This window comes from Hydractinia symbiolongicarpus, chromosome 14 (assembly GCF_029227915.1).
Source record: "Hydractinia symbiolongicarpus strain clone_291-10 chromosome 14, HSymV2.1, whole genome shotgun sequence".
Taxonomy (NCBI): Eukaryota; Metazoa; Cnidaria; class Hydrozoa; order Anthoathecata; family Hydractiniidae; genus Hydractinia; species Hydractinia symbiolongicarpus.
In genome coordinates, this window is record NC_079888.1 from 3,564,178 (window position 1) to 3,591,873 (window position 27,696).

The 27,696-nt window shown below is 32.9% G+C and overlaps 2 protein-coding genes across 2 annotated transcripts; both read left to right on the forward strand.

Moving 5' to 3' along the window:
• Positions 1 to 14,735: 14,735 nt before the first annotated feature.
• On the forward strand, positions 14,736 to 15,398 carry LOC130625427 (adhesion G protein-coupled receptor L4-like). The gene has a single exon (XM_057440520.1). The coding sequence runs from the start codon at positions 14,770 to 14,772 to the stop codon at positions 15,256 to 15,258; it is 489 nt and encodes a 162-aa protein (XP_057296503.1). The 5' UTR covers positions 14,736 to 14,769; the 3' UTR covers positions 15,259 to 15,398.
• Positions 15,399 to 19,320: 3,922 nt separating this feature from the next.
• LOC130625919 (gamma-aminobutyric acid receptor subunit alpha-6-like) lies at positions 19,321 to 26,075 on the forward strand. The gene is made up of 8 exons (XM_057441044.1): positions 19,321 to 19,470; positions 21,500 to 21,588; positions 22,935 to 23,002; positions 23,072 to 23,301; positions 23,961 to 24,043; positions 24,225 to 24,383; positions 24,579 to 24,937; positions 25,631 to 26,075. The coding sequence occupies exons 1-8, from the start codon at positions 19,352 to 19,354 to the stop codon at positions 25,985 to 25,987; spliced, it is 1,464 nt and encodes a 487-aa protein (XP_057297027.1). The 5' UTR covers positions 19,321 to 19,351; the 3' UTR covers positions 25,988 to 26,075.
• Positions 26,076 to 27,696: the final 1,621 nt, after the last annotated feature.

Below are 27,696 nucleotides of genomic sequence, written 5' to 3' on the forward strand. Positions count from 1 at the left end.
CAAAGACACTATATGTTTAATGCCGATGTCATATATGAAGGCATTGGTTCTTTATTAAGTGATTTCATTACCAACTACCGAATGACCTGACGATAACTTATAGTGATTTTACATTCATTAATGATGTGATTCCCTACTTATGTAAGAAAACGTAAAGAATGTATCTCGTATTTTTTGGACACTCACTAGGTAATTTTTTCACGTAAATTTGAATGTACGGTAGTTCGTCCAAGGAAGATTCTGATTCAAATGTATAATGGTGTCACAAGTCATTTGTCATAGGGGAATTATGTCATTAGTATAGCGCTCATTTTGCATGCGAGAGGTATTGTGACCTATACCTGGATTCCTAAGATTCAGTATTATTGTGTATTGTGCCTGATTATGCGCATGATCCTTATTTTCCTGATTTTGACTTCTCCACAATAAAGGCGACAGATTAAGAAATTTCAAAAAAAAAAATTTTTGGATTGACGGATTATAGCTGACGTCATTTTTTTACATTTTTCTTTTTCCCAAGCGAATATGTCTACAATTTTGTCGACTACTATAGTAATAGTTAGTTGTGTCTGCAAGGTTGATATGTTTATTATTATTATTATTATTATTAACATTTATTTGGGTTCAATTTTGTACAAAATTGTTCTTTTCCCTAAAATGAAATATAAAAATGAAAAAAATTATAGATTAAGAATAAATAAGTGTTCAAAAAATAAATTTTTTTATATACATTAAATAAAAAAGAAAACCGCGATGAGAAAAACTGAAAAGGCTTGAAAGAAATTGAAACGCTCGAATCGACGAGAAATTAGAAACGATATATGGAATCAACCTAAATTGTAACTAGACAAAAAGCAGAGAAAACGATAAATGGCCTTGAAAGTAAGGAAAATACAAATAAACTATAAATAAAGAATAAATAATTGTTCAAAAAAATATTATCTTTTTATATATATACATTATAAAAACCGCGATGAAAAGCAAAATTAAAAATAAACTTGAAAGGCTGGAAAGAAATTGAAACACTCGAATCGACAAGATAAATAGAGACGATATTGGAATCAACCTAGATAGGAGTAACTAGAAAAAAAAAACCCAGAGAAAACGATAAATGGCCTTGGAAGTAAGAAAATATAAAATAAACTAATTGAATTATGAAAAAAAAAAAAAAAAATATTTCATATATATACTTGGCTAGTCGCAAAAGGAGAAAAGGCAAAAGTAAACACAAGCTGAAAATGAGTAAGGGTAGATTGTGAACAGGTCGATAGAATATTGGCACCCAAACTTCGGCGAACAGAATTCAAACAGACAAGACTCTAGCGACTGCCTTATTTAGATAAAATTGTTTTGCTTCTTTAGTAAATTTTTCTAGAGTTTCAATAATTTTTATACTATCCGGGATTTCATCGTAACACCGTGCTTGGTTTTGAAAAGTGCCATTTCCAACATTTTTAACAAGAGGCTCCTTCGTAGAAGATCTTAAATTTCGTGTTGGTACAACAAACTCTACGTTTAGATAGCTTGGATGGTTGTTATCAATTCTCGATTTGTGTACAAGTTTACTTATACTGAATTCAATATGTTCTTTTACGGGAAGCCATTTTAGATTCGTGACTTCTTGCAGATTAGCATAACGGCGGAGAACGTAACCAGCAGCCATGTTTTGGATCTTTTGTAGCCGACATATCAGATAATCAGGTATTTGCGAGAAGACAACATTACCGTAACTTATCCTTGATAAGATCAACGTTTCCGCCAAGGTTTTGCGTACATGGAAAGGTGTGAAACGACTAAACTTTCGTAGAGCACGTAGTGTTGAGTGCGAGGATTTTATAACATTGTTTATATGGCAGGTCCATGATAGATTTTGATCGAATTGAATGCCTAGTAACTTAACATTATCTTCCTGCTCGATTGACATACCAGCACAACGACAAAGATAGCTTCGGTCAGAATCAAATGCTCTCAGTCGCTTAGAATGAAATATGATTAACTTAAGCTTGTCACTGTTGAACAAAAGATTGTTTTCTTTTGACCAAGCTAGAAGGTTATCTACATCCTTTTCCATATCTTTGATTGAATGAAATAGATCTCTGACTTTGCAGTGTTTATATAATGTTGTATCATCAGCATATTGGATACTGGCGGAGTTGATTTGATTTGATAACTCGATGACGTAGAGGTTAAACAGGACAGGGCCAAGTATGCTACCCTGTGGTACACCGTAAAACATTGATTTTAAAGATGAAATTTTGTCTTCAATTTGAACGTATTGTTTCCTATCTTTCAGATAACTTGATAATATCTTTAAAGCACGAAATGAAAAATTCATATCACGTAGTCTCAGCAGCAGATTTTTGTGATCAATCGTGTCGAAAGCTTTGGAGTAATCGATGAGGATAGAGAGTGTCACTTCACTTTTCGCCATTGCTTTTTTTATGTCGTCACGAAGCTTAAGCATCAATGTGGTAGTCGTATGACCTTTGCGAAAACCGGATTGTGTTTCATTGTAAAGTTGATTACTTTCGATGAATTCACATAACTGAGATAAGATTACTCTCTCGTAGATTTTTGACAATACTGGCAGTACTGAGATTGGACGATAGTCCTTTGTGCTAATTGGTGTGTCGATCTTTGGTATTGGGCAAACACGAGCAATCTTCCATTGCTGGGGAAATATTTCTTTGTTGATGCAATTGTTAATAATATGGACCAGAGGGGATGTTATGAATTCTGATACTGGCTTGATAAGTCGTATTGGAATATTGTCATGACCACTGGAGCAGTCATTCTTGAGGTTTTTTAGTATTTTATTTATTTCATTGTAAGTAGTATGTTGAATTTTGAACGATTGTTCGTTTTCAGTAGTTTTGATATCATCTGGTAATGTAGACTCGACGTTTGATTTCCCAGTTAGGTTTGCTGCTAGATTGCTAAAATATTCATTCATTTCTGAAGGATCGTGTTTGATTCGTGTTTTTTGATTACTCAGAATACGATGAATAGTATTCCAGACAGATTTTTGATCCTTTGACGATAACGATTTCTTGAAGAACGAGTTTTTTATTTCCTTCAATGTCTTTCGATAATTAGTGCGTTTTTCTTTATAGTCATTTTTGTAATTTGGATCTTCTTGGGCTTTTTTACGATAAAATTCCAGTTGGTTTCGACTGTCTTGGATGGCAGGGTCTTTCATCCACGGAGCGATCGGGCGTGTTAGCTTTACTCGCTTCAGTGGGGCATGACGTTCAATACAGGATAATATGAGATGATTCAGTGTATCTATTTGTTCATCTGGATCATCGAATGTAAATATCAAACTAAATGGTAATTTTGAAAAATCGTCGATATAGGAATTCATATCCAGATTTTTTTCGTCATGAACGAATTTATATCGCGGTTCGAAACGTTCTTTTTTAATGCTAAGTAGAATATATGGCGTGTCATGATCACTTATTTCGTCAGTAATAAGCACGTCACTGTTTGTCACTTTACCAGGAATGTTAGTAATAATATGATCAATGAGAGTAGCTCCCTTTCTGGTTGGTTTATTGACATGTTGATACAAATTGTACGAATTTAGTATGTCTTTATAACGTTTGGTGGATTCTTTTTCTTGGCCTTGAAGGTCAATGTTCACATCACCGGTTACAATAATGACACCGCTCCATTTAATAGATATTTCGGCTATCAAATGTTTCAAAATTATTGAGCCATTCGATCTTTTGCTCTTCCTTTGAGCTTGGTTGATATACTGTAATTAGAAGGTAGGGTGTATTTTTGTTCCGACCACGAAATTCGACGCATAAAACTTCCATTGAAGAATGTTTTGTCAAATCATCTCTCGATTTAAAGTGTAGAGAATCTTTGGCATAAATCCCAACTCCACCCCCTCGAGATTTTCTGTTTTTGAAAAGTGTCTTATATCCTGGTATGTTGACGTAATCTAACTGTTCCTTGTTGTCTTGAAGCCAAGTCTCGCTTAGGGTTATGATGTCAAAGTCATAAATGTTTAACATTAAAGAGAATTCTGTGAATGTCGATAAGAGAGATTGGGTGTTTATATGAGCGATAGACGTTTGATTGCGATGCTTGTTTAAAAGCCTTAGATGACTGTTCTCGGTAGTTATTGGGTCATCAGTAGTGTCTGTGTTAAATGCGATATTACGTACGCAAAAGTAGGGAAGCTCTGATAATATACATCCACTACATGTCCATTTAACAACAATTCTGGATGTCATACGATTCTGTTCAAAGATGGGAAGGTTAGAACATGATGCATGTGTAAAACATAAACACTTAATACATTGTAAACGTTTTCTATTTGTTCCAACTCCTTTATTACACTCAGTGCACTTGGATAAACCAGGTCCTGGATTCTCTTGAATATCTCCTGACAAAATTATGTTAAATGTTGATACAGAGTTCGCATAATAAACGATAGGTGATTTACCTCTCTTTATCTTTGTACGAATAACATTTGCTTTATAAACGTTTGTATTATCTTGAGATGCAACATCATTAAATGACAAAGTGTGAAAGATGCCAATTAAAGCAATTAAAACGACGATATTTCTCATGTTTATAAAGTTATAAATACCTGGTTTCTCCGTTCGATGTTATGAGAGAAAAAATGTGTTTTGAGTGTAAAAAAGATTTCTCCAACATGTAAGCAAAAAGTACATAACTTGAAAAAAAATTCAATATTCACCACAAAAAACAAGTCAAAACCATTAAGCATGACTAGTATAACCAGTAGCGTTATTTCGATCGATTTCGTCATAAATATTCAAGTTGAAGTAAATCGAATAAACAAAACAAATTTATAACAACTTTAAAATCAATAAATTAAAAAGGGTTAATCTAATTTTATCTTCTTGTCCATTCTTGGCCATCACACATTGTCTTTCAATGTAAATTTTGATTTTAAGATCCCAAGGACTTTGATGATGGGCTTAAAGTAACATGTTTGCGACAGACATACATTGTCACTAATGATAATACCTTTTTTGTTTGTTTTCGTTTGAAGCAGCTGAGAAAGCATGTCTGTTATTGACCTTGTGTCACCGCGTAACTTGATTTTTCCTAGCGCTTATCGACTAATTATATGTAAAACAGTAAACACTAAAACAGTCAAGGCGAGATATGTGCGTCATAGTCGTTCTACGCGTCTTGTATGTTTTCAAATCGATTGTAGGTATAACAACACAAAGTCCAAAATTAGGGTTAAAGTCATTAGAGTATCCGGTTTCTCTGCAGCGCAGTAATCTAGTGACTTAAAAAAGGAAACATTTGTAGTGTATTAAAGAAGATGAATTATCCTGTTGACGAGAAAGGACCGCTAAAAGTGAAATTTATTGGCAAATATAGCAAAAAATATTATTATTGTGTTTAGTAAAGCGGTTATTATTATTATTACTATTATTTACCCAGGATAGCCTCTTCAGTTCCTATTGGTACTGCTATCAACGAGGGTCCTGCGAAGGGGGTCCTAGCGCATTTAAAGCTCCCATTTGAGCTACGAAAGTCGTGGAAGCACAGCAATCGCTCAACTAGACAACCGCCTAAGATATCAATCCTATTCTCGTGCTGAGCGCTAAGCAGAAAGGATAGATTCACACTTTTATAGTCTCTGGCATGACTCGGCCGGGGTTTGAACCCAAGACCTCCCGCACTGAAAGCGAACGCTCTACCACAAGGCTATCAGTCGCTTTAATGCACATGCGCAAAGAAATTAATCCTTGATATAAAGAATCCTTGTTGTACCATTATTGCGTAGGGCTTACTAAACAGGTCAAATGTCAAATCTACAAAATATAATTGTGATTTTGAAAATTTATTTTAGAGTGCCGCTAATTTAAAATTCACAATGTGGCAGACAAGCAAGCTAAAATATGCAGACGTGGTGATAACAGAAGGGTAAGGACCATTTGGCAGGTGGGTTTAGGGAGACAACCAGTGTGTCGTTCTTTGACTTGATTATACAAAAATGTTTACTATATCACATGTTGCTCAAGTACAAATAACAAATGGGACTACTAGACTAGTACAGTCAGGTACTCTTGTAAAAGTAAAGACAAAGGTATGGACGATACTGGTTAAATATAGAAAGCTATGAAAATTATACGAGATTACAGATCAAACACTTCCTTGATGTTATCGAAATCTTATTGAGGTGTAGCTAGTTCTTAACGCATCTGCAAGGTTTTAATATTTTTTAATATTGCTCTCAACTTTCTGATCTCCATTCGCTTGAGTGACAAACAGGAAATGGAACGTTTGAGGCGTTGCCACTCGTTAGTTGGTTAAATATGTAAAGTAAATTGTCTGTATTCTACCAGTCTTAAATTCCACGATTGTGGTGTGTTTTTAAATAGAAGTAGATTCTTTTGAAACTCACAATATGATGTACCTTCTAAGAGAAGCTTAATCATCTTCATGATTTCATTTATTCTGTGTTATTAAGTCTGAGATCACAAGGCCAACGAATATCCAGATGATTTAGCAGGACAACAATTTTTTGTTCTCCTGATTCTATTTACACAGACCAGTTAAAAACGCGCGTAAAAAACATACATTGTTTTGATAGATAATAAACTTTTAGTAGATATTTAAAATTTTGTTTTGATAACATTGTTTTTGCGTCAACGAAACAGACGTTAATAAAAGTGCAAAAAAGTTCAAAAAAAATCCCCTAGCATCCGATTTTAATTGGCATTATTGTTTTTCGTTAAGCAATGTTAGGATTAATTGTTCTTGTCTTACCAGTTTTCATAAAAATAAACATTTTTATCAAGAAATATTACTAAAAGCAAAACCTATGTTTATTTGACATGTCATTTTTGTAAACTATACTAAAGCTTGTCTACATATTGAGACTAGTAGCTAAGATTTGTCACAAACATAAAAAGGTCCAAAACATAAAGGTACGCATGTCTGTTGTTTAGTTTCGGAAGGATATTCCACGCAAGAAAATAGGTGCAGTATTTATTTTATTGTTTCCAGTAATAATTTATTTGTTGCAAAACATGCTTATAAATTTTAATTTCTTTTAAGAAACCTATATAATTAAAGTTAATATTAAAATTAAACCGCAAAAGTAATGGCGTAACATTAGTCAATTAATGACCATAATTATACGTTTGCTCACGTGATTTTTTGATGACGTTGGCAATAATTAAAAAACAAATCGTTTCCTTTAGAATTGGCAAGCAAGAACTCCGGACAAAATGTTAAAAATTTCTTTAAAACAGAAGTGCATGGATTTAAAGCTTGATATTTTGAACAAATTTCAAGTTTTGATGATGTCACAGAAAAGGTGGTAACATCAACAAAAATGTTGAATCAGTCCCGGTCATAACATGTTTGCAAAACCCCTGGCTAAATAGGGTCAAAACTTTAAGTGCCAGACAATATCTTTGAAAATAATGTATGGTACATACAATTAAATGGGGATTTTTCAATTAAGCATTGTGAGTCATACTGGTTTAGGTGCAAAGAAGAAAGAACCAATTAAAATAAAAGTTCATAATTTAATACTTCACACAAATAAGCGAGCCCAACCAAGTTAACACAAAGACAGAGACGTTATGATGAATTTTCTTGATCATCTGATTTTCATCAGGCGAGGTGGTGTATACATTTAAACCCGATTGTACATGGCTAAATAGATAGAACAATGTGAAAAGATTTACTAAAGAAGTACAAAAAATATGAATGAAAATAAGTTAGTTTTGTGACGACGCGATTTCAAGGTGCAAGTAATTAAACTTTTGCAGTTGCGTCGCCTTTGATTACAGAAACTGAAAAGATTTTTAAAAAATCGCGGTTGTGTCGCTGTGGGTTGGCATGTAGAGAAAGGACATAAGCTTTTTGTTTATCCTAGACAACCCCAAGATTTTAACACACGATGAAAATATTACATATAAACAATATATATATATTTAAAGAAAGCTTGTTGACATGTTAAGTTTAATTTGCACTGAAGAAAAATGTTCTACGTTGCGTGTGTTTTGCCCATATAGAGTAGTCCGAAAATAACGCATACCTGCATTCAGTTTATCGCAGGAAGCTGCGCTGCAGCGTTTTACGTTGCCGCATGATGATATGAACCTTTGCCATTATCATTTTGTATGCAAAAAAAAGATTTAAAATTTAATCGAAACAAAAAAGGCAAAAGTAATACGGCGAGGCATAAAAGTGCATTCTCAGTGTGAACATAGATTAAAAAGACTATGTTCACACTGCTCATACTTGTTGACAGATTGCCACATCCATCAAATTGATATAGCAATTTTAATAGAAGGTTAAGATTTCAGAAATGACAATGGTCCTTTTTTGTTTTTATTTTTTATTTTGACAGATAAAAAAAACGAAGAAAAAAGACACGTTATTTTACATGGGATTGTTCTTCCACTCCGTCTTCCTTCCTTAATTCTTGGACAAAAAACAAGAAAGAGTTCCAGTTAACTCTAAATTATGCCACCTGTTGGTTTCTCGTTCCTGATCTTTTACATGCCCTGTACGAGGCTTTGGTAACTAGATACTATTATCATACATTTGCTCCTGTGTAGAATTAGAAATCCAAGTCCATAGATAGTAAGGAAAAAGGCATTTGGAGTTTTATAGGAAGGCATCAGTGAAAACTCACCATAAATTTTAGGTAACTAAATGAAACTTTAAGAATTGATAACATTTTTAAAACCTTTTTATAAGATTAAACAGTAGGGCCGTTGTATGGTGGTTTTCCTTACACATGTATTCTGACGTCAAAACCTTAATAAGTTTCTTTCAAATGAAAAGGAATCATACGAAAAAATAAACAAATCAACTATATACTGCAAATAATATCTCACATTTGTTTGTTTACTTTATAACAAGACCAATATAGCATAATAAGGATATCACAGGTTCGGTGTGCAGCATGTCTCCATCTTATGTTATCTTCATTTGGTGCATTATCTACGTAAAGCCAATCGAAACCTCACGGCAGTGTAAGTAATTTGGAAATTGAGTTGACAATATGTACACTTTAAATTATGTAACAATTCAAACATGACTTAGTAATATATTTTTTGCTTTAATCTGAAGTGTACGCCTTTCTGTCCTGATACAAACACGAGAGAACAAAAAGCGCTGCTTAATATGCGTCAAAACCTCGTTAAAGTAACGAGTACTCGATGTATTGGACGGTGGCCTTCTCTTTTCAATTTAGTCAATTCCTTTTCACAGTTAAATTTGTCAATTCTGCGAAAATATTTTACCGCCAAAAATATGCTTAAGTGTTGTATCTAAGAAACATAAATTTGACAAAAGGTTTAACGAAGACGCGGATATCACAAAAGAGTCGTATAAAGTCAAAACGAGACTGAAACTGAATAATTATGTAATGTTATACATTTTTAGCGACTTCTGGAAATATATTTTTTTAGCAATATTTTATGTTTTGCAACAAACCGTTATGGAACGTTTGGGAGTTACTACTGAATAAAGTTCGATGTTCGATATCTAATACTTAATATTATAGATTTTGTGCTTTATATCGATTATATTCAAGCAGTCATAAAATATATTTAATAGATTTATCGTACCCTGAACACCCTCTGACAGTTGACGGCAATGGTCCCAAAGATTTCAAGTTAAAAATATTCTTGGCAACCTCTCCGCAACACTTTCTATATTGATTTCAGTGATGGTAACCTCAAAACAATGTGATATTGTGCATCGACAGATTTACCTCAATGTCACGTACACAATCAAAAAGGCTTCAAAAATTATTTTCACGAGAAACAATATCAATCCAGGCTAATCCCATAACATTCAATTCTAACAACTGGACAACCATTTGCAAAAATATTTTAGCGACGCACGATGGTCACTACACTCATCAAGTTCGATGTAAACTGCTTGATATTGTGGATCCAGGAATGTATTCAATACGATTGTTGGTAAAGAGTAACGCAACTCTTGTTAGTAATACGCTGTTATATCCATGGTATTACGCAGGGGAGCAAGCATTTCACTGCTATAGTAAGTTTTGACACGCGTGTCCTTTATCCAAAAAGTATCTAGGACTAGTTAAAATTTAAATTGTATTTAAAGGCCTAGTTGGACGAGAACGTTTTTACATAAACAATTTCCAATCTCTTTTAAAGTACGCACTTTTTGGTCAGAAATGTTATTTAGAACAGAATTACGTTCATGGTTATTTTTTGTCGTTTGGCAGGCTCGTATAAACCAGACGGCGGGAACAATAATTTTCACAATAAAAATATAAATCCTTTGTTTAACAAAGACAATAAATTTTCGTTTTTAGGCGATTTAAGCAGCCCCCTTTTTCAGAATTTACAAGGCCACAAGCTAAGACTTCTGCTAATGTCCCCATCTTACAATTCTGTGAGTGTACAATGGAAGTATCCGCATTTGGACATATATTATTATGTGTTGAAATATTTTCTGCTTGTTATGGAGCATAACAAAGTAACAAAAAAGGTAAAAAAATGCTGTTTTTTTAAATATAATTTTAAAAAAATCAAATAATTGGACTGTTTTTGTCCCACCCGTCAATAATGTTTGAAAATAGGGTTGGATCAAGAGTTAAACAGGATTGTTTCCAATTACCCTACTACAAGAATACCACCACTTTCTCTGCAAAGCATTATTTTTTTTGCATTTAAGAGATTACTTCTTTGCAAAAACACCTTTTTTCCTACAAGTTATATACAAGCTTACTTCCTTACATGGAAGAATTTCATAATTTTTTTATTTATTCAGGTTTCTTGTGGTTACAGCTCATACAACAGAACAAACCATTGTACATTGACAAATCTGTTGTCTTGAAAATGGTATTATGTCTGTGTGTTAACCTTGTACAATGTGGGCTTGGAGAAAAAGGTTTGCCAGTCGGTAACTACAAATTGTGAGCATAACGAAGGGGTTTAATCAATTCCCATTATCCAAGGCTGCTTTATATCAAGAGATCATAAGAAACTAGCAAAAGACGATCAAGAAAATTTTGACATTTAAAATGTTCAACATAGTACTTTCTTGTTTTAATGTTAGTATGATTTGAGATATAATTTTTTGAACATATTATTGATTCCAGGCAGATGACAATAAATAAATATTAGCTTTTAGTTTTAATACCGTCAAATAAAAACATATAATAAATCTTTTTTTTACTTAAGAATTTAAAGAACTTTTTCGATTAGTTATTTAATGTCGACAATATATTTTCTTCAATTGTATGGCAAGATTTATTTTCATTATAAATCCTCTATGTTTTTTTTTAGTTTATTATTTTTAATGAGCTGCATATTCTTTTTTCTTCATAAATAAGATCGAAGTTTAATCAGTAATAGAGGTAATTTCTGAGAGACAAATTTAAAAACGGGCGACGATATTTTTGCCATCTAATGATAAACAATATCAACTTATTTAGTTAAGCTTGTGATACTCAACAACGCGCAGCGGATATATACGTAACTGAAGAGTATCTCTCCTATGCTTATGTCTTTACTTGTTTCGAAAAATGTTTATAAATGTATAATAGTCTTTTTTATGCTTCTCTAAGCTTAATCTAAGAAAGTCACGTTTTTTTTTGATATCCTTTATCAGCGCGCTTTAAAAAAGTGCTTTATAATCTTATATGCACTGTACTGATGATAATAATAATCTCTTAATTCCACTGTAGAACCAGAGAAGTGTGAACGCGGAAATGTCTATTTACGGGCCATATAAATATCCGCGACACGGGTTTGTTTATAGCAAGTTTAGTGTTATATTTCGGAAAGACATTGAATACTATTTGACTAAGTAAATTTAAATTTTTTTTTGTTGTTGTTGCTTTTATTGGTTGTTTTCGCAAGTTATGCTGGAAAGGAAATTTAAAGTAGCATTGATACTCAATTCTGGCTGTTATAGTATTAATAGCCATGTTCCATCTGTCGGGAGAAAAATGTTATGCCGCACGAAATGCCAAATGCGGTATACAGTAACTCTGAACTGCGAAGGTAACCGAAGAAAAGTTCGTTATATCGAGTGTTTGTTATACCAAATAAAAATATAAAAAAAATACAATCCTAAATAAAAACAAATTCAAATCAAAGCAACATATTTGAGTTTTTGTTTACATTACACACTGCATCGTATCCCTAAACCTAGCAAATTATATATTAAAGATCAGTGGTTCTAACACTTGTTTCATTGCGTAAGCATTCTTATAAAAAATATGGCTAATAAAATTGGAATTGACAAAACACCTTACCCGAATTAGCTCTTTTTGATGTACCCCTGCTATTTCTCGACTTTTTTAAAGAGAATTAAGGATGATAAGATAAAATGTGAAATCTTTAGGTTCATACAGCAAACAAAAAACCTGTTAAAACAGCTTTTTTAATTTTGTACTACTTCACCTCTGCCTGAAACAGAAACTGATCGAAGATTAAGAAGATTTTGACCGTAATATCCACACCACCAAAACAGCGTTTTCATATGTCGGATCAAGTTAAAATTTTTTAGACCCACAAACCCATTTAATGATGCTGAATATGATCCTAAAGTCAAAACAATAACATACTAAAATTTTTAGAAACAACCTAAAGTCAAAACAATAACATACTAAAATTTTTAGAAACATGAAATCCGGGAAACATGTATTGATAATTAAAAGTTTAAAATCTAGATAGTTTTTATTCTACTGCATGTTCTACTGCATGTTTCTATGATTCCAACTGTTTGATTTGGATGATATTGCACTGTTAGGCCTTTTTGTCTCACAAACAACTGGCTGTTTCCGGTGTCTTTATTTAATTTATTTTTCTGTTTTGGTCCAAAACTCGTAGCTCCGAAAAGTTACGGGTAAATTCCACCTGTTTACGATAAGTAGTAGAAAAATTTCCAAAACTTGGTTCAATGAACTGCTAAGAATAACTTTATTGCCACGCCCATCAACAATATATTTCATTGGGACAGCAGCCTTAATACTTACAATAATAATTTCCTCTTTGAAATGACTCTTTTATTTTTCAATTCGTATAAGTTTTTAATAAAGATGTCGATTTGCAGCTAACCTAATAAAATAAACGTATTGACTATATTATCTATAAAGACTAATTTTTCTTATGCTTTAATCTGCTTATTAATTTGTTTTAAACTATGTAGTGGACGAATTCAAACCACCAATTGCAATGTAATAAGATCTATTACGTTGTTTTGGAAATAAAAGTGTTTCACAGAAATAAATGTTATTGTCGTTAAAAAACACATAAAAACTCAACAGTAAAATACGTAAAAGAGGTGGGACTTTAATTTTAATACAAGGCGTTTTAAAACTCCTCATCAACTTGAAGTAATATAGGAAGCCTGCATTCACAAATGTTCTTCACGCATATTAAGGCATAACTTAAAGCATTATCTTAATGAACATTCATACACAATTACCTACTGTCCTTTTAACATAAATTTAAAGACATTTAAAAATTATTTTGGATTCTTTTACCTTTAATATGCTGTCATTCAAATATTCAATTTAGTTCACTCACCTGTGTTATTTATAGAGATAAAACATGATTGCCAAACTGAATTTAATCAATCTTCAGACAAAGGCAAGAAGTGGCATCGAGATCTAATTCAAAGTACCTTTGGCAACCTTCTGTTCTTTAACGTCACCGGGCTATTTGATGAAATCGGTATGTACTATTCATGTTATAATGATCGTCCTGGAAGCTGCGACTGTGATGACCATTGTCCGTATGGTGGGACATGCTGCATTGACAAGTTCTTTCAGGAGAACCCAATGCCCCCTAAAGAATATCTAAAGTTATTTCTGAATAAGGCATATATTTTCCAAGACGTTAGATGTACTGCTATATTAAATCGTAAAGTCAACCCGACTCACAGCATTCAAAAAGTATACATGATATCCCGTTGTAGAAACAAAAGATCGGAATATTATAAGCGTTGTAAGGAACAATATGATGTTTATAATATCCCCGCAAAAACAAGTACTGGTGTGGTATATAAAAATTCAGCATGTGCAAGGTGCCATGGTGTTAACGATTACAAATTTGTTCAATTCGATATTAAGTGGTGTCTACCGAGCAATATAGATTCTTCTACAAACGAATTAACCATTAAAAATCTCTCGGATTGTTAGAAAACTATTTCCAGCAATGTAACGACTCTGAATAGAGGACTAATTCATAAAAGACTTAACTGTTCCGATTTTTGAAAATAATCTGTGTCTCGCTTATGCAGGAGTCGTTATGTCAGACCGCTTGTTCCAGTATTGGATGAATCCACATCGCATGAAATGCTATAGCAACGAAAGTAGACCCTTGCCGGACCTTGGGTCGAGTGGATTTGTCGATAGTAAAATGATGGACATTTGTTTTCTTCCCGAAGTTTTATGGTCATTTAGTATGTTGGTCAGTTTTACATCCACTTTACATTCAGGTGCGAATGGAAAAAGAAAATTACCAATCTGCAGAAATGGGAAGATATTTGATATCGTTTATGGTGGTTGTGTTAAGAGCATATGCATGAAAAATCAAACTATTATTTCCAGTGATCATTTATGTAACATAACCTCACCGGACAAAGTAAAGAGAACACACTTTATGTAGAAAACCTAATTACAACAGTTTTTTGAGTATCGCTGCACTCATCATAACAATTACGTTATACTCAATCATACCTTTTTTAAAAAATACGCCAGGTAAAATTACAATCGCGTTGTCTTGCACTTTACTGGTAACGTACATCGTAATGTTATTAGAAATAAACAAGTTACTTCATAAGATATGCAAGATTTCGGCAATATTTTTACATTGGTTGTGGCTGACGGCGCATTTATGGACATTTATCGTAGCATATGACATGCAAAGGCGATTTGGCGGTACATTTGCATCAAGCGTTTGTCATAAAGGTAAAGTACTTTGGTATTCCATGATGACGTACTTTTCTTCCACCCGCATTGTCTCTATCTGTTTGCTCCTGGAATATATCGGTAAGCAGAACATGGAATATGGAACAAGTGGAATCTGCTGGATCAATAACACATTGTCAAGAGTTGTGGCTTATATTGCACCTGTGTTACTACTACAAATCACCACCATGTTTCTGTTATCAGTTTCCATATTTCGTCTGAAGAAAAACTTGAAGCAATCGTCAAATGCGTTGAATAAAACGAGACAATTAAGTTTGGTAAAAATGACCATTAAACTTTTTTTGGGATTTGCAGAACTCCTTGTTTAATTTCAATTAAAAGAATTGTCGAATTATGCAGTTGTTCTAAAATCAGTGTTTAGATTCGCCTATCCTATTTCCATGAGTTTCCGTGGAGTGGCTGTTTTTATCCTTTCGCTTACACAAAAAGAGTAATGAGCTGTTTTAAGCCTTCTACATAACTTACTAGTTCATGGCAATCTACATGTAACATATTTTAGCAGAACGCAACGCATAACGACGAATATAAATTTTCTTTACTTACAAAAATTGATGTCTTATTCACATTCAGTCCGAATTTTTTTAATAAACAGAGATGTTCACTTCTAAATTTCGTTCTCTTTTTAATCACATTTTTTCTATTTGTTTCTAATCAAATTCCTCCCTTAATTGACAACTATTGATGCTAAAATTCATATGATGAAACAAAATCGCCATACAAAGTAATCTTCAAAACCCCAAAAACCAACCTACATTAATCCATCCACTTTAAAAGTTTAGTGGATGGATGAATCGCAACAGTCATCTATGTAGACAAGGATGCTATAATTTTGCAAATTAAATTACAAACTCTGTAGATATTGTTTCTCAATATCGACCATGATGACTGCTGACACGTCCCAACAGCATTTCTTGAGCATTTAAGGCGACTTTGAAATTTAGCAGCTAGGACACTGAGCTCCCATAAGTATACAAACTGAAAATATTGAAGAAGGATAAACTGCAAGCTTACGATGTCCCATCACAGCAAAAATATCGATTATTTAAAAAGTATATAAAGGTAACGTAGCAATTAAATGCAACCAGATCATAGCTACAAAAGAGTTAGTTCTTAAACATCTTCACTCGAGTCATTCTTCTTTGGTGCCTATTTTGACGGCTAATCTTAACGCAAAACCACTATCAGCCAAACGAAAACAACCACAGCCCTTTTTAAAGTGGATTTGGATATTTTGGAAACTTTTCTACTTTGAGCACATTTAAATCCTTCTGAATGGCGGTGTCTTTGATCGTTAAATGCGAAGAACAAAATTTTTTGATATTCGCGTTTAGTAAATTTTGGCGTTTAGGTGCGTTTAGTGAGTGTTCGCACTGGGCGTATAAGTGTGTTTAAGAATCATAAACGCACTTCTACGCACTTAAACGCGCAGTAGGAACCAAGCTTTATAGAACATTGAGGCTAAAATTTACCCTAATATCAAGACTACTCGAAAATCAACGTTTCGCCCATGTTTAATAATAGTCGCATTTTTTCGGAAGATTTACTTGGAAATAGGGTTTCCAGCATCTGAAAATCCCCTTTATAATATATGATTTCAGGCACCCTTTTTTGTTCTCTTCTCACCCTTAGCTAATCTTTTGTTTTACTTAAAAAACAGAGTCGCATAAATATGGATTTTTTGATATCTGCAAAGTCTTTAAAAGTATACGTTTTATAAAACATAGCATTATAGCCGTAGTCGCAACTAATATTTATGACAAAACTCCTGTATTCACTGCATTCACTAAGTACCTTTGATACAGCCAATTAAAGAAATTGATGCCATAATTTTGCTTCACACTTCAGGAGTTTTGATCATAGTAAAAGTTGGCTTATCCGGGGCAATTTCTAATAACAGTGGCAAGAACATTTCTAACCAATATATAAGCGACGTTCTTTAGGTTGTGCGACGTCTTTGACGTCGAAAAAGGTCCATTTCATTAAGAAGCCGAGACACCTTTATAAACTTTCTGTAGATTTAACAACGTCCATCTGTATTGGAATCTGTATTCTGTTATTTATCCAATGATTTTCAACTTGTGTAGCCTGGGATTGTAATTTTGTTTCTTATTAGATCATGAAAACAACGTTTTTTTTATTTTAAAATGTATTATTGTTGATACCACTGATAAAATTTACACAAAGGAATACACTGTAGAAACTGTGAAAATTTCAATTCCATTGTTTGTCAGATCAAATAACAAGACTTTAATTTTAAGTCTTCTAAAAATATCGATTCTAATTTTTCTTTAATATATCTAAATCTATCAACACATTAAATAAAAGAACAGACCAAAGGGCAACAATCGACCTATTTTTACAAGGATTGTACCATAGATACTTTAATAACTTAAAATATTATAGATAAATAAATACGAACTTATAAAATAATAAAACTAATAACAAAAAGAAACCTCAATACTAATCAATATCTATTTATTAGCCAGAAAAAATAAAAGGTATATAACTGTGAAAAGACGAAACGTTGCCAGGTGCAGCTGTGATTTAGAAAATTCGTATATAAATGAAAATTCGTTATCTTCTTATTTGTTTTTAACTCTGTGTATTTGTTTGTATACTGGTTTGTTTGTTTATGTTATATTTTGTTTGTTTTTGTTTTTTCCGTTTATCTATATTTGCTTTTTGGCTTTATGTTTGGATGGAATACTATCTGTCATTTTGGAAATTCTATATATTGGCCATATGTATGTTTAAATGACACAAGAAAGTTCTGTTGCTGGAGGCATATCTAAAAAGAACTATAAAATGTGCTTAACACTGACATTATACATTGCATGGCATATTATTTTAATAATTGCATGAACTAGATTTCCATCAGTGCTGCACAGTTTAATGCAAAAAGGGATTTAGATTTTTACGCATGCTTGTTTTGATATATCTATGTAATTAGAGCCAGTTCTGTCTGTCTGGGACTTTTGCAAAGTTGTTTATATTCTTCACTATTCTCTTTGATACAGTCCTGAAAACATCGCCCCTAAAATTGTTCTGCAATTTACCAAACTTTAACGTTTAAATAATATTAATGTCAAAGAAAGTATATTAAATTAATGAAGCCATTACAGTGCACCTAAAATTTTGAGGCTAAATAACTTGGAAACGAGGTAATGACGTCAATGATTTTTCACCACGTGGGTAACTAGGGACCACCTAGGACCAATTTGAGAAATTTTCCCAAACCTGAGTTCCCAAATTCGTTTCGGAATGGACGGGTTGATGACGTCATCAAAAACTTTTGAACCCTAATATCTCTGCAACCGTTTGTCAAAAGTACAAGATCCTATACATTTTCTTGATCAGCGTTTCAGGATCTATACGATAATGGCAACAGGTATACATTCTATTCTAAAAAATTTTTTTGTACATTTGGGGGCCATTTGTGAGATTTAGCTGATGTCATTGAAATTCAAGTGATGGTTCTCATTTCCATTGGTTTACCGCCTGTGGATTTTTCCACGGGTCATATCGACTAGTCTCTTAGTGGTTGTGTTCATTTTCCTTTGATGTTGCGGAAAAATGCATCTCTATTATGTTAAAATTTCTGACGTTACGGCGCAACGAAAATAACACTACTTTAACGTCAATATCCTATGTTATTAATGAAGCCATTACAATGCACCTAAAATTTTGATGCCAAATAACTTGGAAACGAGGCGGTGACGTCAATGATTTTTCACCGCGAGGGTAACTAGGGACCACCTGGGACCAATTTGGGTAAGTTACCCAAACCTGGGTCCCCAAATCCGTTTCGGAATAGATGGGTTAATGGTATCATCAAAAAACCTTCAAATCTTAATATCTTTGCAACCGTTTGTCAAAAGTACATGATCCTACACATTTTCTTGATCGGCGTTTCAAGATCTACACAATAAAGGCAACGGGTATACAATTTTTTTAAAAACATTTCCTGGGTTTCGACGGGCCATTGCTGACGTCCGTAAATTTTTAAAACCGCATATATATCTCCTTGAATTTTTGTTGAAAACACATGATCCTATACATTATTTGAACAGCATTTTAACATCTACACATTACAGGCAACGAATAAACTAAATTTCGTCATATTTTTTGTATCTGCACTTCTGACGGCAGCAAAAAATCGAAAACAGCCTATTTTTTTATTGTCCTTCTGCCTAAGGGGATTTCTCCACGAGCTTTATCAACTAGTAGTATAATAATAGTATATTAAACAAGTATATAAAATTGTGTACAATTAATTGAGTGAAATTTATTTTGGCAGTGAAAAATATATTTTCAGCTGACCGATGGGCGAACTAGCGGCACTAAACACTAACGTTTAATTTATATTTAGAAGATAAAATTGAAAGTAATTTTGGAGAAACAATGCACCTTCTTTATTTTATATTACTATTATCAATTGTCAGAGGTCATCGCCCAGGAAGTAGTAATTACATGGAAAAAGAACTTCAAACAAAATCTCCATCACAAAATGTCACACATAAGTAAGTATATGTCCTTGTGTTTCTTTTATAATACGTTATGTAACACCTGGCTTTGAAACGAGAATCTTAGATTCGCATGGCAATTTAATAATTTGCGAGTGTATCATTTTAAAGAAAATCTTTAGTAAAATTAAAGTAGAACTCGTAAATTCTAACAGAAAACATCTATTTTACTTGCGTAACCATAGTGCTGGTGTGTTTAAACGAAATTGAGACGCCACCCCTTATACCTAGAGCTTCTTTTTTGCTGTTAAATAGGGTGAACGAGAGAAAAAGTACCAGGACTGTTCAGACAAATTTGAAATTTGATTGCCTTTAAAAAGGCCCGGTATTAAGTTTCGCAAGAATGGTTTCAGGTTAAATCGTTTTCCTTTAATGTACTGAATGGTGACGAGTTATACAAAGCCGGATAAGGAAAGTGGTCGAAAAGATAGCCAGCCACCATAATTTGAAATGTTTAGGTGTTTTAGGTGAGTTTTTGCAACAAAAAAATGCTAATATGTACTATAAACCCCTTGCGTTAGTCTTTTGCTGAAGTTATCATCTCTCAAATAAACCAAGATCGCTGTATTTCGCTTTAAGGGACTCTTTTACAAGTTGGGATGTCATAATCACTAAAAGCGGACGAAAAACGATATGCTAGATCCTATAACGCTCGTACCAAAAATTAATTTTGTATTTACATAGTGAAATTTGTCACGGGATCATTTTAAAATAAATGTACGCACGCTCTAAAGGGAATATCTAACGCTGCCTTTTACTGGCCGCTCTTTAAACTAGCCTGAACAATATGAAACTATGCTGGGTCACAAACGTATTTTTTGCGGTCAAAATACGGCAGTGAACGCAAAATTAGAATATAATAAATGGCAAAATAAAAAATTGTTTTTCTTGATTGGTAAAAGTATAGCAAGAAAACAGAATTTACCGTGCAGAGGAAGGTGCAATAATGTTTGCAAACACATATTTCTCGGCGACTTTAAAAACTATTGCCTGAACTGCCATTAATTATTAATCTGAAGACAGCACACTACCGACAGAGAAAAGGCGCTTAAAATGTTTAAGAGGCACATCTAACATCATCTACAATTGTCTCTTTCTTTAAAGCAGACAACTAAATTGTTTTTATCGGCAACGCTACTTCTAAAGGCACATTTTTGGAGGCAATTATAGCTGTTAATTTATTTATTTTATTTATTTATTTATTTATTTATTCAAACTAAATATACAGGACAAATTGCTTTAGTTTTGTAACAACTGCTATCAATACAATCCTGTTTCACACCACAATTACAAAATATTAATAATTAGTCAATAAATTTCCTATTAACGCCAACAACGTACTTAAGAACGATAATTGAGTTAATCATATTGCGAAAGAACTACTTTGCGCATCACTAACATGCTGCGCGGCACTGAGCGGGATTTAATCCGCCTTCCCAAGAACTTGACGCCGCAGACAAACCCATTACACTACGTGCGGCAATATCTTAGTATATATAGGTAATTCTTTATCATTTCACATCCGTCTGTTCATTCTTTGTTGAGAATTAACAAACGGATGTGCGAAAACCCTATAAATTAAGTTAATACTTCTTTCCAACGTTTTATTTAAAAGCATTCACCTTTCTCCGAATATCAGAAAACTCTTTTTCTTCCAAAGTGTTTTACATTTTTGTACCAATGAATAAGATGCCACATCTAGCAAGCTCGAGTTTGATTTTCGAAAGAATTAGCAAGAATTTCTTGTGTTATTACTAATTCCTTGTGTTAGCACTAATATTTAAAAAGTTGCTTTTGATGCCAGCTAAATTACCTAAGGATTTCTGCTTAGGAAATTTTTTACATTATAGGTGGGTATTTTAATTGATTTGCACCGGATACCAGGGACAAAAAAACATGTCAGCGATTGATATTGGCCAATTCGACTAATTAGATTCCCCGATAAAACTGGCAAGGTTGGATTCAAAGAAAAATTGAAAAAAATGCAATAAATACTAGTAAGAACGACATGCAATTTATCTTTTAGGGAACGCAAAATAAACGCTACAGATTTGTCGAAATTGTATAATCGAGTCATGAAGTCATACGATAAAAAGTTTCGAGCAGGATATGGAGGTAAAATAGTTGACAAACCTTAAGTTAAAACTTGCTGGAAAAGTATCTAAATGTGGGTTGATGACAAAAATATTTTATTACAGCATTGGAACTAATCATCAATACCAGCACTGTTGCTTTGCAAGCTTTGTTAAATTTAAATTAGATTCTTCCATCCTTCTTTTATACCCTTTTAAGTAAAACAAAAAACATGCTTTTTAGACACTTCTTTTGTATTCCTTGTGTTTTGTATTCCTTCTTTTTATGGGAGTATGTTTTGTTTTTTAAATACTTTTCATATATTCTTTGCTTTTCCTTTAAGGATTAATTTAATGACTCCTTTTGTGAACCACGGGCTTAACAGGCTTGTGTTTTAAGTGTTACCTTGGGTTTTCGGAAATTCCTTTTCTTACTGTGTGTCGAAATATTTTATTTTGAAGGTAATTCGTACGCACTACTAAAAATTTTGTCTTTGCATGACTAATTTTAAAGCAATTTATTAATAGTTGGTTTTTGAGAATAGGGAGTGTCGATTGATTGCTTTTTTATTAATAACAGAATATGTGAGTTTTTTAGTTGTGATTGAGGAGCTATCAGTTTGCAGAAAAGTTGGAAAATGGTCACTCAAGTTCTTATTATGCCAGTATCGAGTTTATTATTGCTTGAATTATTTGCAAAAATATGTCAAATGCATTGTCAAATATTGCAGATGAAGTGTTTATATCTCTGGCTGTTATATTTAATTGTTGGTGTTATATTATAGTGAAGAATGATATCCACTTATTTTCTTACCCTTTGCGAATATTTCGATTTGTTTTTTAATTATTGATGCTTTTGTGGGATTTTTTTCAAAACAGTAGAAAGAAAGTATATTTCCAACAAACAATCCACTAAATAAACAACATAAAAAATATTAAATTTGCGTTTTTTTGTTCAATAATGGTTAATTTGAGTATTTTAAGCAAATATCGCCAAAAAATTTGCCTTGAAATCAGATCTTCGAAAACTGGAAATTTTTTAGGAAAATTCTGACGTCAGCAAATATTATTCTGACAATCATCATTTGAGACTTGATTTTTAATTCTGTTAGTTATCATGTGACAGACATCACTCGTGTTAAGTTTTATGACTTACGGCCTATCAGAAGGCAAGTTATTGGATAGGCCTTTTTTAACGACTACCGCAGCACCACACTCATGCCTCTATACTAAGCATGAATAGCGTTCATAAGCAGGTTGTGTAGATGCTAATGTGGTTGTGAAGTGTATAAAAGGTCTTGCAGCTGTGTTAGTTTATTGCAGCGCAATTATCAGTGAGCAACCTCTTCACAGAACTAAGCAAAATATATTGAACTTCTTTTTATTTAGAAAATGCAACTTTAGTAAAGCTGGAACTTCAAGTACTATCATTCAGCAAACTCAACGAAGGAGCAATGGTAATAAAAACATAAAAATTTTGAAAGAACACTATTTTTCTAACTGATAACTTTTAATCTCATGTATAGGAATTTGAAATGGACTTTTACTTCGCTCAATTTTGGGACGATTACCGATTTAAAGTTCACAAAACTCGTGAAGAAGCTCTGATAAACTTAGTAGGGAAAAATGTTGAAGAGTTATGGTTACCTGACACAGTATTCATCAATTCTAAAGAATCAAAGTACCATGACGTGACAGTAAATAATAGATTTTTATCAGTGAATTTGAGCAATGGCAATGTGGTTTACCACGCGCGGTAGGTGTTGTTTTCAAATTCAATAACTTACATACAATTTCATTGCCAAATTAACCGTTCTAGGTCATGGGAAAATTGCAATTAATAATTGGATATATTCAATATGTCACTTATTTAATATGAAACCCAAATGCACATGTAGGATGTCTCAGCAGTAATCTTGCTACTACACAAATTTTTATATACAATTGATTTTTTGCACCTTGTTTCAAACACTGGTTAGTTACTTAGGATAGGTGAAAGAATTATTTAGTCCTTGTTTACCTTGGTTAGATTAAATGAAGCAAATTTACAAAATATTTAAAACTGAGTGAAAATTGCATATATTTTATATCATTTGAATTTTCAAAAAGACAGATTCGGTCTTTTATCTGCTCTGTCTGTTAAATCACTGTTTAATACAACTGTAAGGTAAAGTTGCAAGGGTTTTTTCTCTAACTAATTTGACTGACTATTTGCAAGCAAATTGTTTAATTTTTGACCATTTATTCTCCCCATGCAAATTTATCGACCTATTGTTTACAAATGACAACTTTTATGGGCCACTTTTTAAATTTAGCATTGTTTATAAAAAAGTGCATTAGAAATCTTCAGAACAATGTGTTCCCTGTGCTGCTAACGATAGATCAATTTTGTACAGTGGGGAAATTTTGTTACAGGATAACAACAAAAGCATCGTGTTTAATGGATTTGCGAGACTATCCGTTTGACAAACAGACTTGCTTTTTGGCTATAGAAAGTTGTAAGAAACATATTATTGATTACTGTTGATATTATTGCTTCGTGGTTATTTGTCAACAAAGTAAATAATATTTTAAACATAATATATATTCATATTTTTATATAAACTAGTCGGATGGAATTTATGAGTTTACCCGTGCGTTTTATACCGCATTGCGTGCGTATTTTTTGATTTTTGATAGATGGTCACAATAAAAGTCAAATTCTTTATGCATGGCAAAGTTACGACCAAGACAAATGCGTCGGGGAATGTACAAACATAAGTGTTTACGACAAACAAATGTCTAATTTTGATGTGATAGAAGCTATGAAGTCAACCAATAAAACGCCCTACCATGCTGGTAAGATTGTTTTATTTTTTAAAAGGAATTATTTTTTCATGTAGTGAGAGATTTCATTTAACGGCAAATTCTCGCAGGCTAGAGTGTTGTAGTTTAAATTTTAGCATTCTGGCATGATGAATCTAGTTCTAAAAATAAGTAAATAATTTGATCAGTGATGTGAAACAGGACCATTGTTTGCTTGTTTATTTTTAGCGCAATACTCAAGTGCTACAGCTCAGTTTACATTTAAACGGCGTTCAAAATACTTTTTAATACAAGTTTACTTACCGTGTGTTTTGATTGTCATGGTAACATGGACAACATTTTGGATCACTCCATCTGCAGTGCCTGCTCGTTCTGCAATCTGTGTGACGACTATACTAACCTTGATCACAATGCTAGGCATCGTAAATGTAAACATGCCGAAAGTGAGCTACATCAAAGCTTTGGATTTGTATTTGTTTGTGTCCTTTATATTTGTTTTCTTGTCCTTATTGGAATACATTCTGGTCTTAAATTTTGCAAATTACTTTCTTAAAAAGGAAGAAGGAAGAGAAGAAGAAGAAGGAAAGGTAAGTACCATAAATTTAATTATAACTTTCTATCGCACAAAAAAATTTCATGACGATGATGTGACAAAACGGCTAGCTGCAATGATAATACATTTCTAGTAACAGCTGGTATGCAATAAGTAGACGTGTGAACCCTCAAGCTTGCAACACAACAAGATCTACCTTTTAGCAAGAACTTTCATAAAAATAATAACACAGATCAATAACGTTACTGAGTATTTGTAACTGCATTGAATACGCACATAGAAAACGTTCAACTTCTGATAGCGTAAATTTCTAACGAAAGGAAATTAACTTAGACTTTGTAGAAGTGTAGAAAGACAGGCCTTCTCCATAAGGATAGAAAGATATTCCTACGGTTGTAAATAATGTTTCTATGGTTTCTCAAAAATGTCTTCTCAAATCACATTACGCAATTCGTTTGCAAAACTTCCTGTTCACGGTGTGCAAACTTTCTGTTTCAATTATGATCAATGAAATCGTTATAAATTGAAAACGTCACGCTTATCGTTTAATAAAAAGAAGCCAAAGCAGTTAATATCCTAAAACGGATAAATTTTAAAAAAGTATATCTAACGATAGTATGTTAAAGTAAAGCAAACAACTATCTGCGCGTCAGGATTTGTGACCCTGGCTATAGCTTCACACGTGTTATACAGCTCCAACATATATCGCTAACTATTTTATTTTTAGGAAAAATACCCAACACAAAAGGCGTGGAACAGCACGTCGGATACCAACAGTTATTGCTCCAGTTCAAAAAAAGCGAAATTGAGAATGCGAAGAAGTTATGCAGATAATTTCAGGCCATCCTGCAAAAATACCATAATAGATCTGGAAACAGAGTATTTCTTTGGTGAATTAAGGAAACGCACTCCTGACACGATTGAACATAAAATAAAGAATTCAATTCAAGGTGAATTAACGTGGGAATCATCAAGAACGGATAAAGTTGCACGTTTCCTTTTTCCTTTGGCGTTCATCTGCTTTAATATAGGATATTGTGTAAAATACCTTATAAAAAACAAGATGCATGAAAATACGTTGTAAATGTTTAGCAAATATGTTTTCTAAATACGGAAGTTACTTCAACACAGCAACATATTTCTTGTATGATAAACAGGCCAAAAAAAATAAATATTATTTTATTATTAGTATTTTTTAAATATTTTTTTTATGCAATGAAAGAATCCGTACCCATTTAAAAACAAAGGCATATAGGCACGTGAAGTAATAAGGAGCTATATGGCATAAGTTTAAGCTAGTTTTAGCCATGTCCATTCTCAAAGCTTTTAATTTCGATGGTTCCCACTATTTTTAATTGTCTTCCTTTCTTCTATGCTCACCATTCAAAAGTTAAATATATAGATCAATCGAAAGGGCAAACTGATCAAAATTTTTTTTAAAAAAAAACTCTAGGTAAGAATAACGGCACTCAGCAATTAAAAATAACTTATTTTTACTAAAACTACTTTTCAAAAACCGTTTTAAAAAAAAATTACAGAACCTTTATATCTGGGCAAGATGGAATGGAATTCTTCCCATATAAACACATATAATCAAGTGTTACGAGATTACAATGGCGTATGTCAAATAAAATCTCAAACCTATCTGCTGAAGAAGAGAACGACAAGAAAGAGGGAACAAAAACTAAAAAAAGAACTTTAAATAAACTCCCAAGATTATCAAAGATCTAATAGTTTCGATTTTCGATTTATTTTGAGGCAGATAAAACTGAACAATATGTGAGAGAAGCCATGACTGCTAAGAAAATGATGAGAGATTTTTTGGACCTGCAGAACAAGTTAAAGTGAAAATAGATAAGAAGGGGAAAAACGAGCCATCAAAAAGTGGAAAATTCGACAGCCGCAAACTCTAAGCCCTTAAAATTTGGTTTGTCAAGTAATAGTGCAAGTGGAGGTAGCTATGCTAATTATGATACTGATGGTAGTGGTTTTAAAACATACAACTTAGAGAAAACGAAGATACAATGAAAAATATTGTGACCGAGAGTAGTTGTGAAACTGAAAAACCTTTAAATTCTTGCTAATGTAAACGTAAAACTTCCATAGCACAACAACTGTCACACAATAAACGAAACCACCTCAAAAGAGTCGTATCTACAGCCTATAGAGAATGTCGCCAAGGTTTGTTTGAATTAATAAAAGACCTCACCGAGACTTTCTGTGGTTGAATCGAAGAAATAAGTAAATTTATGTCTTACCTAAGCAAGGGTTGGTGCAGCTCGATGGAAGTGCTTTCACGTGCCTTGAGCTCTTAAATACAAACACAACATCACCCAAGTCAAAACATTTTCTATGAACAACATAATGCTTCTGGTTACAATTCCTTACCGCACCAAGCAAACCAGCAAGTGAATTTTATACACAACTTTTAATGATAGTCAACCATCAGTCAGTCATTTTGGAATTAGACGTTAGGCTGAGTTAAAATTTCAGCCTTCATTGTTTTTATTTTCAGCCATTCCTATCCTCGTTGCGATAACATTCATATGCAAACAGATTTTTTTTTTCAAATAAGCAACCTCAACGGCTAAAACTGCTGTATCATATTTCAAACAACATCAAGAGTAGGGGAGCACTATGGGAGACCAGAGAACATGTAATATTTTTTCTTTACACTTTGCTTTATATACGTTTTGATAACAAAAACCAAGAAAGTTTTAAGACAAAAAGTGAACCCAAAATTGTTTTAATGGGATTGATCCATTATACATATATATATATATATATATATAT

Coding starts and splice junctions, on each gene's coding strand:
- LOC130625427 (XM_057440520.1), top strand. CDS start 14,770: ATGTTATTAGAAATAAACAAGTTACTTCATAAGATATGCAAGATTTCG.
- LOC130625919 (XM_057441044.1), top strand. CDS start 19,352: ATGCACCTTCTTTATTTTATATTACTATTATCAATTGTCAGAGGTCAT. Junction 23,302..23,960: donor AATGTGGTTTACCACGCGCG/GTAGGTGTTGTT, acceptor ATTTTGTTACAG/GATAACAACAAAAGCATCGT. Junction 24,044..24,224: donor CTTTTTGGCTATAGAAAGTT/GTAAGAAACATA, acceptor GATTTTTGATAG/ATGGTCACAATAAAAGTCAA.